Below are 17,722 nucleotides of genomic sequence, written 5' to 3'. Positions count from 1 at the left end.
GTTGTGGGCTTCGTCGCCTGCAGTCACGTTGTGGGCTTCGTCGCCTGCAGTCACGTTGTGGGCTTCGTCGCCTGCAGTCACGTTGTGGGCTTCGTCGCCTGCAGTCACGTTGTGGGCTTCATGTATAGCAGATTTCCTGTGCTCATAGGCATTTGCCACCTCCACTTCATTGGTTTCCAGGTACACTTAAATTTAAGAAATTTTATTACTACAATAGCTTAAATCTTTAACATTTGTCCTCTAGATGCACCGATCAGCAAGCAAACCATTTAATTTTCCACCTTTACCTTCTTTAGCATGTTGCTTCAGCCTTGTGTCCATTGACTGGAGAAATGCCACTACATTTTTTAGAGCAATTTCATTTGGAGACGGAACTGTAGAAACAGATTAATTAAAGCAATTTTGTTTTCTTTTATGTGATTTCCCCCCTCCCCCCATTACTTACCATTCTGTGTTGTCTTTTTTTTATCTGTCTTTTCATCAGACACATCAATTGGTAATGCTGACCCTGTAAAGACATTCAGTTTCAGTAATTTTAGCATTTTGTTTTCCTGATCTAACCCTAACCCAATTCAGAATTTCTTAAGGTGTAGTCATTTCTGGAACTTTTTTCACCCTGTATTCTATTACATTTAATCAAATGAGACTTGTTTAAAAACTTCTCAAAGCATCTCAAATTAGGTAAGTCTTTGCTTGTTAAAGAGTACAGTTGCCTTGTTATTGAGATTACAATTAGTGCAGAAACTACCCACTTCAAAACAGCTACTTTAAGAGTTATTTAGGCTATTCACAGGCAGAAGTTAAGAGCCCTTTAGGAGCTGAAATTACAAGGTTTCTTTTAACAAAAGCCATTTAGGCAAGATCACAGAGATCAGCAAGTCCCATCACCAACTGAAAACTTTCACCTACACCCCATCATTTTTATACACGGTCCAGTTTAACTCAAACACCATAACATGAAACAATAAAACAAAATGCCATGATGCACAAACCTTTTCCAAGCCACGCAGCCACCACACAAACAATCAGAAGCCAAACACCTCCCATGTTTTCTGTTTCTGACTGAAGCTGCCTCAAACATCTGAGCTTTAAATACCTCAGACTGCAGGTTTCAAAGCTGTATGTAATCTGTCCTGATTGGACCTCTCTTCAGAAGAGTCAATGAAACCCAATCTATTATGTGGCCGTAGAATGGATTTTAATGTAAATAGTAAAGATTATAACTAAGTTTGAGGCAGCTGAAACAAATAAATAAAATCTGATAAAAGTATCCTGGCCATGATAAGCTCATAATTTGTTTTTTGTTCTGTTTTTTTAATAGATATATTTATTGAGAATGCACAACCAATTAAAATTTACAATTAGTGTACAACAGTAAATTATATTTTTGATTACATTTGACATAGATATTTAGAAGGGCAGAAATAACAGGAAAAGAATATATGAATGGAGATGTTTTTTCAGGAGTGCAGTACAACAACAGCTCGTTGATCCAATGTTTCTGATTTGTAGGTTCTATTAATTTCCAGTTTTTAAATATACAGTTTATTTGCTGCAGAAGACAAACAAAATATCTCTTTCAGGTTCCACTATTAATAAAAGATGGCACAGAAAGAAAAACTATTTGTTTTAATTACAACTTTGACAACATTTTAAACGTTTTAAACAATTACCTTGTGTTTACACAGTAAATCTGTTAGTCACTATCTTATATACTGAATAGATAACCTACATTATCATCATACATCATAGTCTGTACATTCATAACCTGTACATATGTATACATTAAGTTTTTAGTATATTTATAAACAACCTTGCTGTACATTTGTAAAATATACATCTATTTTTGGTAAGCACTCTGGATGGATGCATAAAAAAGTTGAATTATTTTCTACTCTAAATGCATTTATGTTTTGTTGTTGTTGTTGTTATTTCTTGCCGCTGGAGGGCGCTGCTGTAACAAGAGGAGGAGAAGAAACACAGCAAAATACAGAAGAATACTGAGACGATAACAAGTTCCGCCAGCTGGATGGGAGAGACGGAGTGAATAAACATTAGGCATTTTTATTGTTCACCCAGAAAGTTTACAGCTTTAGACTTTAGACCCAAGTGCTTTCGTGACCCGTCTGCGCATGCGTAGGAGAGCAACGTGAGAAAGGCGAGTGAGGCGGGCGTACTGAGCAGGTTCAGCTGTCGAAGAAGACACGAAAACGCTTCATTTCACAGTAAAAACATGTCGACAGCAGACCGAGCCGAGGGACAGGCCACCCGGGGGTCAGGACGCTTCATCAGCGGGGTGGTGGAAGGTGAGCCCGGGTATCAGAGGCCCAGCAGCCCAGACCCTGCTGGTCCTGCTGGACTCCTGAATCTGTGTGCAAACATCCGGGTATAAACTGTTAGAAGTAATGCATCAAGAATATTAGTCAAGTCTGCTCATGTGTGGTAAAATTCAAAGTCTAAATTTGACCTTTGCTTGTTGCAGGGTTTTATGGGCGACCATGGACTATGGAACAAAGAACCGAGCTGTTCAAAAGGTATGTCCTGAAACAAGAAAATACTGCAGAAACATAAACAGAAAGTGTGCAAACAACATACAATATTGTGTAAAAAATCTTTCTAATTTGCCTCCAATGAGGCAGACTTCCTTGTAGTCTTTTGAGGTGGTCTGTGTCCTCAAGTCAGCCTGACTATAAGAAATATTTTTGAGTGTTAAGCAACTAAACTCTGACATATGAACCATTCAGGTATAAACAGGCTCTTTAACACACACAGGATAAACCAGGCACAACTTAGCAAATAACCAGTTTTAGATTAGATCTGTAGGAACTTCAGCTTCTCGCAAAGAGGGGTTAACACTAACAAGGTGATTCCTAAAGAGCTGATAACTAAAAATGATGCAGGCAGGTACAAGAACTGGATGGAAAGTGAGTTAAAAAAAACAAACTTTGAAAGACTTCTTTAAAAAACATGTAATACGGTTTGGCTCCCTGGAAGTAAAATTTACAGTTTTTGTAGCACAACCTGTCATGTTTCCTCAAATGTGGTCTCAAAATGAGACAGCAGTGGTGCAAACATAAAAAAATCTTCTGATTAGATCAAATGTCTCCTGACGGCTCGCAGAGTTTCCTCATCAATCATAACTCCCTGACATAATGTTTGTGTTTCTCAGGGAGCAGAAGTGGGGATTGAACACATACCTGTACGCTCCGAAAGACGACTACAAACACCGGACGTACTGGAGAGAGTTATACTCACCTGAGGAGGCAGGTGAGTTTCACCCAGAGTCACTGATCTCTGTCTTTAGAAGAGGAATAACCACTGTTAAAACAAAATAAACATGCTGATGGGTGTCCTCTGTAATGACATTTCCTGAAAGAAATTCCTGTGTACACTGTCTGTGCTTACACAGAGTGTTTTTAAATGGCTTTTATTGCGTAAAACATTTTGCTTTATGGTTCATTTATGTTTGATTAAGTCAAAGTAAAATGCTCCAACTCTAAATTTATGTTGAGCCCATGTTGGTTTTCAGATCCTCGTTCACAGCCGTGCACAGTAATAATCAAAAACTGAACAAAATATAAACAATATGCTAAATTAGTTGTTCTTTACGTCTGCATTTATTATCTCTGTCACAATCATCACATAATAAACTGCAATTATCTGAGCCAACTGTGTTTATTTTCTATAAGTGTTGGATTTATCTCTATTTATTGACGTTAAAATAAACACATATTTATTCACTGCTGCTTAAACGACACTTAGTTGTTAAAAAAACTAACTTTTGCAGCCTTTTGTATTTGTTAGATTTTCTCTGGGTGTCACTTTAAAGTCTGAGCCGTCTTTTTATCTCTGCAGAGGTGGTTTAAAGACTAATCATTGTGCATCTCTGCATGTTATCAGCGGTGTTACAGATTAAATCTTGACAGTTTTATGTTTTAATCATTGAAACTGTCAGGTCAGATCAGATGGTCTATATTCTCTGTAATCAGTGTCTGATGGCTTGGCTCAAAGGTCACTTCCTTAAAGAGGTTTTACTGCAGCCCTGATCCAAAAGACGTCTTCAGCCAGATCCCAGGTCTGTTTTGAACATGTTGGTTATCCGTTCCTGAAAACACATCTGCACTGAAAACTGACAACACCATTAATATGAAATTCTTACAGCTGCTCTCCTACTGTCCATGTTGGCCAGAAGCTACCGTCTTCTTTCACTCACCTCCACGTAAACAGCATTTCTTCTCTGCCTCTTTATTTTTCTTTTTTAGAACAACTGATTGCCCTGATTTCAGCAGCTAAACAGCACGAAATCAACTTCATCTACGCGATCTCTCCCGGTCTGGACATCACGTTTTCTAACCCCAAAGAAGTGGCCGCGCTGAAGAGGAAGCTGGATCAGGTAGGACTTTGGAAGCGGAGATGAAGGGTGGAGCAGCAGATGAGTTAATTACTGCTGGTGTTTAGTTTTATGGTTCCCTAAAGATTTAGATTCAGCTGATAGCACCAAGCAGCTGCTGATAATATGTATAATCTAAGGTGGAATCACAGTAACCCTAACGTACATTGGTCCAAGTTGAACTTTAAATTCACCACATCGATCCGCTGGTTTTTCAGGTGAAGGAGTTTGGCTGCAGGTCGTTCTCTTTGCTCTTCGATGACATCGAGACAGAAATGTGTCCGGCTGATAAGAAGGCCTTCAGCTCCTTCGCCCACGCTCAGGTGGACGTCACCAACGAGGTGTACCTGCACCTGGGAGGACCTGAGGCCTTCCTCTTCTGCCCCACGGGTCAGAGACAATGAACAGAGCATGAGCGATAAAACAAACGGTCCAGTTAGGAGCGGACGGACTTACAGTCATCTGAAGAGGCTGCTTGGATCCATTTGTAAATTAGTTTTAAAGCATAAATGAGGCACTTAAATTGTAAAACAGCAAAAAACACAAATATAAGCCTCAGTTTAGAAGCAGGTTCAGCAAAGTAACATTAGTATCCTTTATTCCTTCTATAATTATTATTTGGGAACATCCAGAGGATCTGGTGTACGTTCAGTTTGTGTAAAAAAAAAAAAAAAAAATCTCTACCGTCCTGAGATTTAATTAAAACCAATGTAAGATCAGCCGTTATTTTCAATAACTGTGAAAACCTGTTAAAGTTAAATCGAGAAGAGAAAAAGGCTTTTTTTAACATGTTGAAGGGCTGATTATCTTTTATGAATCTTGAATTCCTGTGTCTCCAGACTACTGTGCTGCGTTTTGCACCCCCAGTGTGTCCCAGTCTTCATATTTAAACACAGTGGGAGAGAAGCTCCTGCCTGGTATCGACATTCTGTGGACGGGTGAGGTCACGCTCGGCATCCCTGAAATAATCATAGATGTGTTTCTTTACCACGTTTTTTAAACATATATGAAATGTCCGTTTTTAGGTCCAAAAGTGGTGTCCCACAAAATCTCTGTTAATTCCATAGAGGAGGTGTCTTCTGTCCTGAAGAGGGCACCGGTCATCTGGGACAATCTTCACGCCAACGATTATGATCCACAAAGGCTTTTCCTCGGCCCATATAAAGTATGTTCCTATAGTTTATCCCAACTCTGTTGTTATTTGTCAGTCTGTAACAATGACACATTTTTTTTCTCTGACAAGGACCGACCCACTGAGCTGATACCCAAACTGAGAGGAGTTCTCTCAAATCCCAACTGTGAGTTTTACCCGAACTTCGTGGCCATCCACACTTTGGCAACATGGTGTAAAGCACTCCCTAATGAAGGGTCGAAGGACGTGGAAATGGGTGAGTGTCTTTGATTTAGTGATAACAAACACAGGAGCTGGGTTTTTGTTGTTGCTGTTGTTGAGGATGACTCTCAACTACTACCACACCAAATTTTAGCTCGGTATCTGTGAAAGTGGCTGAGTTATCTCCACTTTTGTATTTGCTAAGATCACTTAGCTGTGGCTGTCATCTTAAACGGGGTTCACTCTAAAAGTTAATCACTTTATATAGGTACAACCAGTGAATAATTTCTAAGAATTTCATTAAAATCCATCCAGTGGTTCATGAGAAATTTTGCTAACACACAGAGATTCGGCCACCTTTGGAGGCGGGCAGTCTCACAACAACGAATATGTAATCTAAAAGTGCACCACTAACACTTCTGCAATCTTCTAGCGTCTTTCTCAGGGTCACCAGATATAGTTAACACCCCATGGTCAACATACACATGAAAAGACTTGATCTTTATGAACAAATACGAGTTTTAACAGACATCTAGGATCTAGAACAGGGGTGGGCAATCCTGGTCCTCGAGGGACACTATCCTGCATGTTTTCCTTGTTTCCCTGCTCCAACACACCTGATTCAGAGGTTAAATCACCTCTTCATGTTTTGCAGAAGCCTGTTAATCACCCATTGATTCAAATCAGGTATAATGGAGCAGAGAAACAAAGAAAACATGCAGAATAGTTTCCCTCCAGGACCAGGATTGGCCACCACTGGTTATTGGTGACTAAGAAAATCTCATAAAGGGAAAAAACTTCCCTTAGAAAGCAGTAGATCTTCTATCACTCTGTCATGCAGTTTTACTTCATCTGGTGCTTTAGAACCTAAATGACAAAACAAAATTAAAAAATTAACATTTATTTTTGTGGTATTATCTTAAGATAACAAGTTATCTCGTCATGATAACGAAGGTCGTTTTGTTGTGATAACGCTTTACTGTCTCACAATTTTAAGATAACATTCCTTGTATCATCAAGATAAAGGGTTATTATATTTTTCATTTCGTTTTTCTTGTGATTGAGTTTCAGTAAAATCTGTTCTGTGGTTCAGGAGATATTTTACTAACAAACACACCGACAGACAGAAGCCAAAACATTAAGGATTCTGTTTTGTATATTTGCTGCATAAAAAAGGTTCTAATTAGATTTTTTTGAGTTTGTCCTGAGCTTCAAATACATTTTCTGTCTCCAGGTGATGAGGAGACGGACCCGGGCTACAGCCCCCAGAAGGCCCTGACCCTGGCCCTCACCGACTGGCTGCAGGAGTTCATGAGCACAGATCAGTCCGGAGGTGGGGAGGGCTCTGAAGGCTTGTTGAATGATCTCATAAATCAGAAACAGAAGAGAAAAGAAACCCTCTGTGTGCTTCCAGGTCCGTGTCGTCCAGCTCGCCTAAAGAAAGTCTCTTCGGACGAGGAGCCCATGCAGACAGACGTGGACGAGAACCCCTACGTTCCCGGTCCAGGAGAGAACCCGTTGTACACGGCTGAGCCTCTGACTATGGACGACTTGAATCTGCTGTCAGACCTCTTCTACTTACCTTATGAGTACGGGCCCACAGCCAGGAGCATGCTGGAGGAGCTGAACTGGCTGAAAAACCACAGGCAGGCTGCTGCTGCGCAGACGGATGAGGTAGCGGTAGTTCCCGTTTTACGAATCGTTCTTCCGTTGCCCCTCAGAAATCCCTCACATTGGCAGTGTTTCTCAGACGGAGGAGTGGCACTCCAAGGCGCAGCGGTTCGACGGCAGATGCGAAGACGTGGTCCAGATGTTCAACCGTCTCTCGAACGCCCCGAACCGCAGCATCCTGTACGACCTGTACAACTACATCTGCGACATCAAGAGCGGGGTTGGTCTGGCACGAGCCTACGTGAAAACACTCGGTGAGAAAACGTTTCCTTCCAGAGGGCTGATCCGTCTGCACGACCCTGAGTTCAGAAACATTTCATTTTAATCAAAAATACAGACAAATGAGGAATATGGATGTTACGCATCGTATCATTAAATTATGACGAGTTAATGTGAACATGTGGAGAAATCTGGATTTGAACACGATGGATACCAGTGATGGTATGTTGGCGACAAAACCACAACAATGATAAATGATAACCTGAAAAAGTTGCCTTTTGTATTTATATGCAGAAAATATTTAATTAAAAGTTACAAAAGTCTTAGCACGCATTTCCTGAACGAACCGAACGTTTTGATGTACGAATGCCTAAAAAAACGTACAGAAAAATTCAAATAAATAAGAAAATGCTGAATCGGCATTCACACAAACGTCTTTAAAACGGGTCCAAATATGCCTGTTTTTATTTTAAAAGTGTACTCTAGGAAATTAAATCATAAACCTGGATGGGGGTATGAGGTGAGCAACAAAATAATCGGCCTAGAATAGAGTTTTGCAAGCCGCACACAGGAAAACATCCTGCGGTTTTTGAAATTGACCGCTCAGAATGCGGCCGCACGGCTCACTGGTCGCTTCACAAACGCTCCATGTTCAGTGAAACTTTTTCTCTCAGTTTTTAGTCGCCAACAGTCGCGGTGAGATACTGGCTTTATGTTGTAGGTTAAAGTTTGATGTATTTGTCCACAGGAGGGCAGGGTCGACCCTCCTCGCTGTTAATGAGTGATGATCCTGAACCCTGGGGCTTCCGAGGAGGCCTCTCCGGAGAGTTCCAGGTAACCAAACCAACGCAGTAATTTCTTGATTTGAAAAAATCTGTACCTGCAGACAATTGTCAAGTCAGGAACCTGTAAAATGACCTTGTTAACGATGGTTTTGTGTTCGCAGAGGATGCTGCCGGGACACGGAAACAAGGACCTTTTCAAAGACCCTCCAATGACGCAGGTTTACTTCATACGCTCGTACGCCAAGGAGGACAAGGTGAGGATCCTTAGTGTCACCTTTTGGTCAGAATTCAGAAAAGATGTTACACAGAAGTGTTTTCCTGTCTTAGACCGAGGTGCAGAAGATTTTTGAGGAAATGCAAAGAGAAGGAAAAGACCAAAGCCCTCTGACGCAGCCGCCGCTCATCAGTGATCGGTAAGAAACGATGCAGGTAGTGAAAAATCACGTTTTTATTTTAGGAAAAATCCAAACTTATTTTTTTTTGTTGTCAGTTCAACCGTTCACACACTCACTGTTCTGATCTTTTACCTGTTTAGATGAAGCCTGAGGAGTAAAAATGTACAAACTTTGGTTTTAAAGCTACAGCTGTAAGGAATATTTGTTTTAAAATATGTTTTTAAGAGGTTTCCAGGACTGGAGGAAGGATAAAAGAAGCACTTAAAGCTCATATTTTTTGAGCATTTTAGAGAATTTGGCACAGAGATACTTCTGGGTTATCTTACGGAATGGACAGCATTTCTTAGAAAGACTGAAAGACCACATTATTTTAATTTAAATGTTTTTTTATTTTCCTGCTCACTGCAGCCTGTCGGCAGGTGAAATCCCCCCCTCGCCTCAGTGCGCTCTTGTTCTCGAGGACGAGTTTGGGATCTGTGGTTTTGCGCTGGCGCTCACTGATGCCAAACCAGCCGCAGCCAAGATTCAGGTGATTAAAAAATGCAAGATTTGATTGTTTTCTGTAATAAAACACAGAATGACTTGACTGAACGGTATCTGTCGTTTCAGAGAGCTGTGAGCGACTCGTTGTTCAAGGATTTCCCCTCCCTGGTTGCGTTGAAAGTGCTTCCTCGGGTCACGGATCCGTCTCCAGCCAAGCGCATGATTGGTCAGCTGTTGTCGTCCGTCCGGAGCAGCGGTAGGTCGAGACCTCGCATTACGAACCGGAAAAGTTTTGATGCGGCTCATTGAACGTTTACTTTATGAGGTACAAGACTCACCACAAGGGGGAGCTGTTCAGCTGTTCTCCTGCTAATCTGCTCTTAAAGATGGTTTTCAAATTTGAAGGAGGCTGCAATTTGAATTAAAACCACTTGTTTGATCATACGAGTGAGTCGTTAAAATGTTCTTAATTCATCGCCGATCCTCTGAACAAAGATGCTGCGTGTATTTGCCTCTCAGGGTCCAGAGGGGCGTTTTGTGAGCTGAGGCAGGGTGATCGGAGGATGCTCGACTTCTACTCCAAGCTCGGCTCCTTCAAACCCTTCCAGACAGATGGTCTACCTCAAGATGTCGTTGTCATGGCGACGAGCCTGTAAACAAACTTTCCTCAGATTAAAGATGTTTTTATTAAACCCGAGGAAATAATTGCCGTCTTTGAGGCATGTTAAACGGTCTCTTTTTGCTTTGTTTTGGGTCTTTTTTTTTGACAGATTGTTTCGGGTTATATGTGAATTTACAGCTAATCAACTGAACATGAAGTGCGTAATATATGGGAGTTGATTTTGTGGAAAATATTGTGATTTTTTTTTTTTTTTTATTAAAAGAAGTGTGATGATTTGCAGAATAAAACATGTTAACACTGTGCAGTTTTCTGATACATGCACTCATTAATGAAACACTCAGACTGAATAATAAAACAATGAAGTATATTTTCTTTATGGCTGATTATAAAAAAAGGTCAATTAAATACCAGTTCAATTTCTTTCTTGCTTTAGAAGCATATAAAATTTAGACTAGGCAGAATCAGCCCAGAATAACTAAATAAAAACCACCTTCCTCATACTGTTTACGTCTGCTCTAGGAGGCCAGCGTGGCTCCGATACACAAGAAAATTGATTTATCTGGGATTTTATTTCAAGGTATGTTCCACGTAAATGGAAGAAACAAAAGGTGCCACAGCTGGAGACTGAACTGTAGCAAGATAACTTTCATTTAAAACCTCAACTCAGGGGTTTTAATGTCACTGCTTGTTGTACACAAGGTGGAGCTCAGAAATAAAAATGTGTCGTATTAAAACAGAAATTAACACACTTTCAAGTCCTGCAAGAGCTTTTTTTTTGCATGTTATCCTGAGTCTGACAGGAAGATGGACACAAACTTACAAAAGTTTCTACAGAAACTCCTTTTAAATTATACAACACCTTAAAAAATACATGAAACTGAGAAGCAGACAAATTTCAGATTTTGAAACTAAATTACTATTTTTTTTTAAATAATATCTTTAATGTCAGCAACACATTTTTAAATAAATTGGAACAAAGGCAACAGAAATATCACACTTAGTTTGGTCATTTAAAAGTTCAGTAACAATCAAATAATCCGGTAAAAACATCTACTGAAAGAGGCTGAATGTCCAGATAAAATAAAGGGTTTTACATCTTTGGTACAAAATATTAAAATAATCTGTTAAGCAGAAGAAATCTTATTAAACAAGAGAAAACATTAAATGTCTTCCTCTTCAGGTCAGGTGACATGAAGTCACAGCGTGAACTCAGGAAGCTTTTTCTTGGAAAACAGGTTGATGCATCTATAAATTCAGGTTAAATATATTTTATATTAAAAATAAATAAAACGCAAGATCCCGTGACACCTGTGACTTTTCTGGTCCCTGCTCTAACTCTGGACTGACCCGCTGATACATTTTACTGTCAAAACAGACGCCTAAAAACTCTTAGTTTTAATTAAATAAAAGGTAATGCAGCAAACCTGCTGCTATTTCTTTAAATACTTCTAAAAATATATGCATATTTTTCAGTTTTAGTGTTTGATATGCCCCTTTTGTGCAAATTTCAATAAAAAACTGTTTCAGTTTTTTTCTAATCAATAAAATCTGTTTTAAATATTTTTTTTACATTGTCCCACCATTTTGGTTCCTGTGCTTTAGTCGTTTCAACTAAGCAGACATTTCCACTCAGAATATAAGAAGACAAACACCTAGCAGCACTGAGAGGAAGTAGTGTAGTGTGTTTTCTGTTGCCTGACTGAGAATATCTGTTGTGTATCAGCAGCTGATTTTCAGGGTGAAATATATCACTTTTGGTCGTGTCTCTCAGTGAAACTGATAAGGAATGAAACATCATTTAAATAAGGAAGTTAAACATTTAACCCTGCCACTTTCAGATGAACTCCAGCCCTTCGTACTTCACGTCTCCTATCTTCGTCTCGGGCATCAGCAGCTGACCGTCCAGCGTGAAACCGATGACATACGTGGCGATCCTGCCGCCGTCCTCCTCTGACTTCAGAGCTAAGACGATCTGATCGTCCGTGTCTGGAACAAATTTAAACGAGGAGAAGCCGTGGGTGGGGTTTAAAGGCCCGACGCGCTGCGTGGTCACGTGGTTGAAGTCCGCGGGGCTGGACAGGAGGAGGTTGGCGGCACGTCGCTCGTCGGCCGTCTCGTCGTAGCGCTCGTGGCTGGCGCGGCGAGGCAGGAAGAACCAACGCTGGAGACGCTCGCTCCAAACCGCTGATTCATGGATGAGGTATCCTGCAGGACAAGTGACAGAAACATCTGTTAATGTCTCCTTGGTGCTCAGTTACGATAAACTGAGTCAACTTCGCATCCCATCCGTGTCTGCAGCGAGACGTTTGTGTGAATATTCTGCAGCAGAGTTTAAAGACTCCACCGTGTTCAGTTTACCAATAAATGTGATGAACAGAAATCACTTCCTGTTTAATCAAACTTTTGGACTTGTTAGGTAAACTTCAGCCTTTTTTATGACTGCAGCACAGCAGCATCATTATCAAGCACTGAAAATAAAAAAACAAACAAAGTGTAGGCTGATTTTCAGGTGGTTTGATTTTAAAAAAGAGCTTCTCGATTCTGCTGGGAATCCAGCTTCATTGCAGCGTTGGCGCAGACGGAGTCCGGGACAAAAAAACAAGTTCAACATCATTTTTTATTTGTCTTTTTTAATCCTGACAATTAAAACGGTACTTAGACATCACAATGCTGGCTGTAAATTGGTTAAGTCAGCCTGTTGTTTTGTAACTCCGGCTGTGAGTATTGTGTAAAAGGGGTGTGTTGGTGACTAATAACAGACATGGATTTAAAGCTCCATATTTAAGAAGAACCAGCCATGATCCAAAAAATATGAGTGTTTAAGAAATATAATCTATGTTTGGCAACAGCCGCAGCAGCTTCTCAAAAAACAAGATGGGAAAAGACCCGCTGTGTGAATTCATGAACAACTATTATGCCTATTATTATTGTTATTATAATTATTAAAACAAGTAGATCCAACAATAATTTACCTTTATGCATTTTATTATTGTTTGTACATCTAAAAATCATTAAAACATAAACAAAAAAGCCCAATTATATAATTCAAATCTTTAAATAGGCCATTTCCTTGTTTCTAAGCAAGGAGATATAATACAATTTTTTAAATAATCTAAGAGTTTTTTTACTTTTATACACAGAGTGCTTTAAAATTAGATGCCGTAAAGATAAAACTACCTCCAAAACCTTGAATAAGTATTCTCATTAAACCATTCATCCTGTAGTACAGACTCTGGTAAGTCGTCCATTTCTTTTGTGCTTCTTTTGCGTTACAAATTAAATTTGAAACCTAAATCCAGGTCCTTGTGGTGTGTGAAGGACTCTGCAAATAAAGGAACTCGGTACCTGGTGGTTCGATCCCTGCGGCGCTCCTCAGGGCGTTGTAATAAGGCACCCAGTTTTCATGCTGCACCTCGCCCCTGTAGCCAACAACTTTCACCCACTCTGGGTTGTTGTTGACGACTTCCCCGGACGTTGTCGTCCACTCCTTCCCCAGGCCTCCAACGAACAGGTGCTCGTCCTTCACCGCGAGCCACTCAGCCTTGAATCCTGCACCATCAAAGTACAGATTAACCCTTTATTTTCCAACACTCGCTTACTAGTTTTCTTCATTTTTAAGTGAAATACATACATATGCTTGTTAGAAAGCTTCTCAGGCCATGATTCTGGATCTTAAAGACTGACCTTTAGAGACTGAGCCATCTCCATCAGGTAATATTACCCAGGGAATGGCTCGGCTTCCATCAATCCTGTACACCACACCTGTACGGTCATCTACGCTGTACAGGTGACCGTTGAACGCCACCAGCTCTGACAGCTCCATACCTGCAGCAGAGGTAATCAGGCAGGCCATTAGATCCCACATTTATCTGAATGAACAGGTATTATCTTTAGGCCCACATACCTCGCCCTTTCTCGGCCAGATTGCTCTCCAGGATGGCGGTGTCAGCATCCCATTCCACCTTCAGGCTGTCAGCGCTTTCTGAAACGGTGAGGTAGCCTCGTTTCATGTAGCTGAACCACGTCTGATCCTTGGAGCTTTGTGATGCCGTGTCCAGATCTGCAATAACTCCTATTCGGTAGCGGACCCCATCCCGTGTCTTCTCCGGTGGACTTAATGGATATGTGTCATTGTAGGGTTTCCCCCTTTTTTGGCACCAAACGAGTCTTTGTGAATTGGCACTATTAGTGTCCCTGAAAACGTCATGCTCAGCCTCACTGGGAATTTGAACCCTGCTCTGGTGGTAGCCTTTGGTTGGGGATTTTCTGTCCCCTACGGTCCGGTGCAGATACAACATGAGCACCACAGCCAGCAGGGTAGTCACAGTTATCGCTCTCCATCTTGGATGGAAGCGCAGATCTGAGGCTGCAGCCTGTGTCATAGACGCCAAGGCCAGCGGGAAGCTTCGGACAGCGATTCGAAAAGAGCTCATGGACGTTTCAGCGTCATCCTCAGAGTCAGGCGAGGGCTGGGGATGGAACCTACAACCGTCTGAGAATGAAGACGAGGAGGATGCATCAGCGAAGGACACGACAGAGGATGAGCACAAAACAGAAAAGTTAAGATGCTGACAAAGAAAAATCTAACCAAACAAATGTTTTTTATCCAATTGAGCAAATTCTGTGTGTTTAAAATATGAGTATTTTAGATCATTACAGCATATTTTTAGACATTTAAAACACTGACGCTTGATTAAAACCCTAAAAATAATAGCTGGGAAAGATGAAAGAACAAACACAGGGTGAAGGACAAGTTGGTCCAACGGGCTCTTGTTTCCATTGTTCTTTTATTCAGAACAGAGGGTTGTTGTGTCGTGCAAAACGCAAACCGAGTGGGCAGCTGGCCCATTCTGCTCCCTCAGAATGAGGGCAGGGCCAGCTGAAATAACTCTGCTCTGATCATTTTACTGTAAACACTGTCCCAGAGAGATTTAAAGATTTAAAGAAATTCTGCTTTTAATGACGCAGGTTGGAAAAAAAACAACTAATTCAAGCTCTGTATGAAACGGTTACAACTCACCCAGTTTTACAGATATTAATGTAAAATCCGGTGTGGTAGTAGCTGAGAATCATTTACAACACGTACTCCGAGCGCTACTAGATCACGTGATCTTGCAGAAAACATTTTTTAACCAGGTTTGACCAAAACGGCTCCAACTTCACTATAAAATTATCTTAGTTTAAATCTATGACATAAAAGGCAAAATGCATTCCTCCAAAAAAAAAAAAAGAAGTTTTTCTTGTATTAAACAATGTTGTTTCCTTGAGTCGCAAAAACTCAACGTTTCTGCTGTGTTTTTGATTGTGATGATAAAGTTTTACATAACTGCAAATGCTTTAGGAAATCCTTAAAACGCTTTCGGGAACTGGAAACTGCAGCTGCTTGTATTTAAAACAGGCTTCAGTCGTTCAGACAGCAGACTTTTTTTTTATAAATAAGAAGAATTTAAAACAGCTGTTGATGCTGATGTGGGGAGAACATTAATACAATCATAGCATTTTATTTTAAACTTCCTTTTAAACAGATTTAAGCTTCAGGGTTAGGTTAACCACAGTCAACTCTAACAGACACTTGTCTACCAACATAAAAAAGTAAAATTTAAAGAGCTAACCTGAAATGATGAAGGACTGATTTTTTTATCAGAACATCCAGAGACAAAAAGCCCATTTATGTGCTGCTATCAAATAAGTTTTTCTTGTTCGGTTCCTGGGAGTTCTTCTGCAGATGAAGAACAAACATCTGAAGAACGTGTTCCTGCAATCCTGCAACCTGATAGTTTAAGACCGAACTCACGAAGGCAGCGACTTTCCTTTAAGATGAGCTTTTCTGTCTGTTTTACACTTTAAGAACAAATGAATAACAAGTTTCAGGTTAGGTGAGAAGACGTGCTTACCTGCTGAAATATGAGCTGTGCTTTTTTTTTTTTGCTTTTTGTTTTTTTTATGAAAGCAAGGAGGTGACCGTCAGTTATTCTGTAACAGGTGACAACAAACTGATAAAAGGAGAACTAAAAATATTTCCCAAGAGGCTTTTAATGATAGCCAACTGGAACAGATAATCTTCCATCACATATTTCCCCTGCTGCCTCTTCTAAAACAAGTTCACGCTTGTCGAGCAACACGAAACACTTGGCCAAGCAATAATGACCCTGTTGTCACTAATGAATCCACGACCCGTATTTTCCCCCCTGTTGCTCCAATAAACAGAAAAGCTCTGTTTTGTTTGCATGCTAAACAAAGAATCAAATTATTATTCACCCTTTCCTTGCCTCTTCTCTCCTGAGCACACTGCAGCCGTCATGCAGCTCTCCTTCGTGCACATCCCACAGTGAAGTCCAGCCCTCGTTCCCACATGAATGACTGCCCTCATCAACTCTTCCTCCTCCTCCTCTCCCTCCTCTGCACTCCCTCAAGTTTCTCCCCTTTCCTGTGGAGCCAAGAAAGAGTCGGGCTTTCAATAATAAATGAAGAAAGAGGAGTAAAGCCCCAGTCAGCGATCAGTGTTAAAGTTTAAAAACTTTTCTGCAGACTCATGCTGGCAAAATGAGCAAAATAAGTGAATAAATATGGATTTTTGCCAAAATATGGATTTGACTGTAACTAAAATAGCTTTTAATCTTCCTAATCTAACTTTAGATTAAAGTTTTCTAACATGTATGTCTTCAGAAATAATTCTTTGTTTTATAACCCTAACCTAATTTACTTTGAAACTGGCCATTTTTCTCCACCGGCTTGCCGTAGAGCTGGGAAATCCCTTCTTATAATGTTTTGGGTTGTTATAAAGCTTGAGCATTTTCCTTTTTAAATATAGGGCTGGATTTTCCTGATGAAATCATTCAAATCAACACTTTCCTAAAAGATTAAAAACATAAATCACCAAATTTCAACAACCTGTACATCATTTTGAAACTTCTTAAATGGAGAATTGGAAAATAATAACTTAATATGGAAAAACTCCTCATTTTGCCATCAGGGGTGAAATGTTGATATATTCACTGTTCTTATCCCTTGATTAAAACGGGTTTTCATCGGTGAAATCAAGGATAGTTTATCGATTCCTGCTTTTGTCCGAACAGGAAGACTTGTGTTGGTTGGGAGTGAAAGCCGGTGACACTTTTAAAAAAACTTTATCAAACTCGATTCTCTGTTTGAAATGAAGACGAATAAACCACAAAATAAACCTAAAAGGTCTGAACGACTTTAACAGTTTAAACACAAGCAAGATATATCTAAAAAGAAGGGGAAAAAACACTACGACACTTAACCATTTCCAGAACCGTCGCTTTTCTAACGGCTCTTTAACGGACGTTAGCTAACTGCTAACAGCTAACGTCGCGAGCTTCTTATTTTAGCCTTTTAACAATGACTTATATGGATAGACATGACATCACGTGACTTTGGATGAGCTAAAAACGCCGCCATCTTACGATAGTAATACAGCTCCGCTTTTGCGCTTATCTATACAGGAATGCCTTCTTTTTATGCTGCATTTTTCTGCACAAATCTTCACGGAAAATGTCCGGACGGCGTTACATTTAATCAGTAAGTGTTTTTCTTTTAATAACAAGGCTGTTTAACAAGGAGATTAGTGAGTCTAACTTTACTGCAGAAGACGTGCATCAATACCGGACGTTATTAGCGCTGGTTTTAACGTAAAACTTTCTGTGTTATGCTTCTGTGAAGTCAAGGTCTCGCGTTTAAACATAAACGTGTGGTATTAACTAAAAAGTTAGAATCAGGGAAGTGACTGCCTTGCTACTGCATTTTACTCATGGAGGTAAAATGCCTTTGTAATTAACCGTGCTTAAGATAATTTTATTATGT

The 17,722-nt window shown here is 40.2% G+C and overlaps 2 protein-coding genes across 7 annotated transcripts; one reads left to right on the top strand and one right to left on the bottom strand.

Annotated features, from left to right (window-relative positions):
* The first annotated feature begins 1,985 nt into the window (after positions 1–1,985).
* Positions 1,986–10,198, top strand: ogal (O-GlcNAcase like). Of its 2 annotated transcripts, none has more exons than XM_017417061.3 (17): positions 1,986–2,306; positions 2,483–2,534; positions 3,170–3,267; positions 4,263–4,393; positions 4,609–4,780; positions 5,230–5,328; positions 5,458–5,555; positions 5,634–5,778; positions 6,958–7,056; positions 7,138–7,397; positions 7,474–7,648; positions 8,362–8,447; positions 8,560–8,652; positions 8,726–8,811; positions 9,202–9,322; positions 9,403–9,532; positions 9,796–10,198. In XM_017417061.3, exons 1-17 carry the CDS (start codon positions 2,234–2,236, stop codon positions 9,930–9,932), a joined length of 2,055 nt encoding a protein of 684 aa, XP_017272550.1. In that variant the 5' UTR covers positions 1,986–2,233; the 3' UTR covers positions 9,933–10,198. The 2 variants fall into 2 exon arrangements, with proteins under 2 accessions (XP_017272550.1, XP_017272548.1); XM_017417059.3 differs by having other exon boundaries at positions 5,416–5,555.
* Positions 10,137–16,645, bottom strand: cant1b (calcium activated nucleotidase 1b). 5 transcript variants are annotated; one of them, XM_017417064.3, is made up of 6 exons: positions 16,157–16,643; positions 15,511–15,617; positions 13,803–14,390; positions 13,583–13,723; positions 13,244–13,447; positions 10,137–12,103 (listed from the first exon to the last, which is right to left on the bottom strand). In XM_017417064.3, exons 3-6 carry the CDS (start codon positions 14,329–14,331, stop codon positions 11,733–11,735), a joined length of 1,245 nt encoding a protein of 414 aa, XP_017272553.1. In that variant the 5' UTR covers positions 14,332–14,390; positions 15,511–15,617; positions 16,157–16,643; the 3' UTR covers positions 10,137–11,732. The 5 variants fall into 5 exon arrangements, with proteins under 5 accessions (XP_017272553.1, XP_017272552.1, XP_017272551.1 ...); XM_017417063.3 differs by lacking the exon at positions 16,157–16,643 and adding an exon at positions 15,793–16,022; XM_017417062.3 differs by lacking the exon at positions 15,511–15,617 and having other exon boundaries at positions 16,157–16,645.
* Positions 16,646–17,722: the final 1,077 nt, after the last annotated feature.

This window comes from Kryptolebias marmoratus, linkage group LG3 (assembly GCF_001649575.2).
Source record: "Kryptolebias marmoratus isolate JLee-2015 linkage group LG3, ASM164957v2, whole genome shotgun sequence".
Taxonomy (NCBI): Eukaryota; Metazoa; Chordata; class Actinopteri; order Cyprinodontiformes; family Rivulidae; genus Kryptolebias; species Kryptolebias marmoratus.
This window is presented reverse-complemented; position numbering and strand designations above follow the sequence as displayed.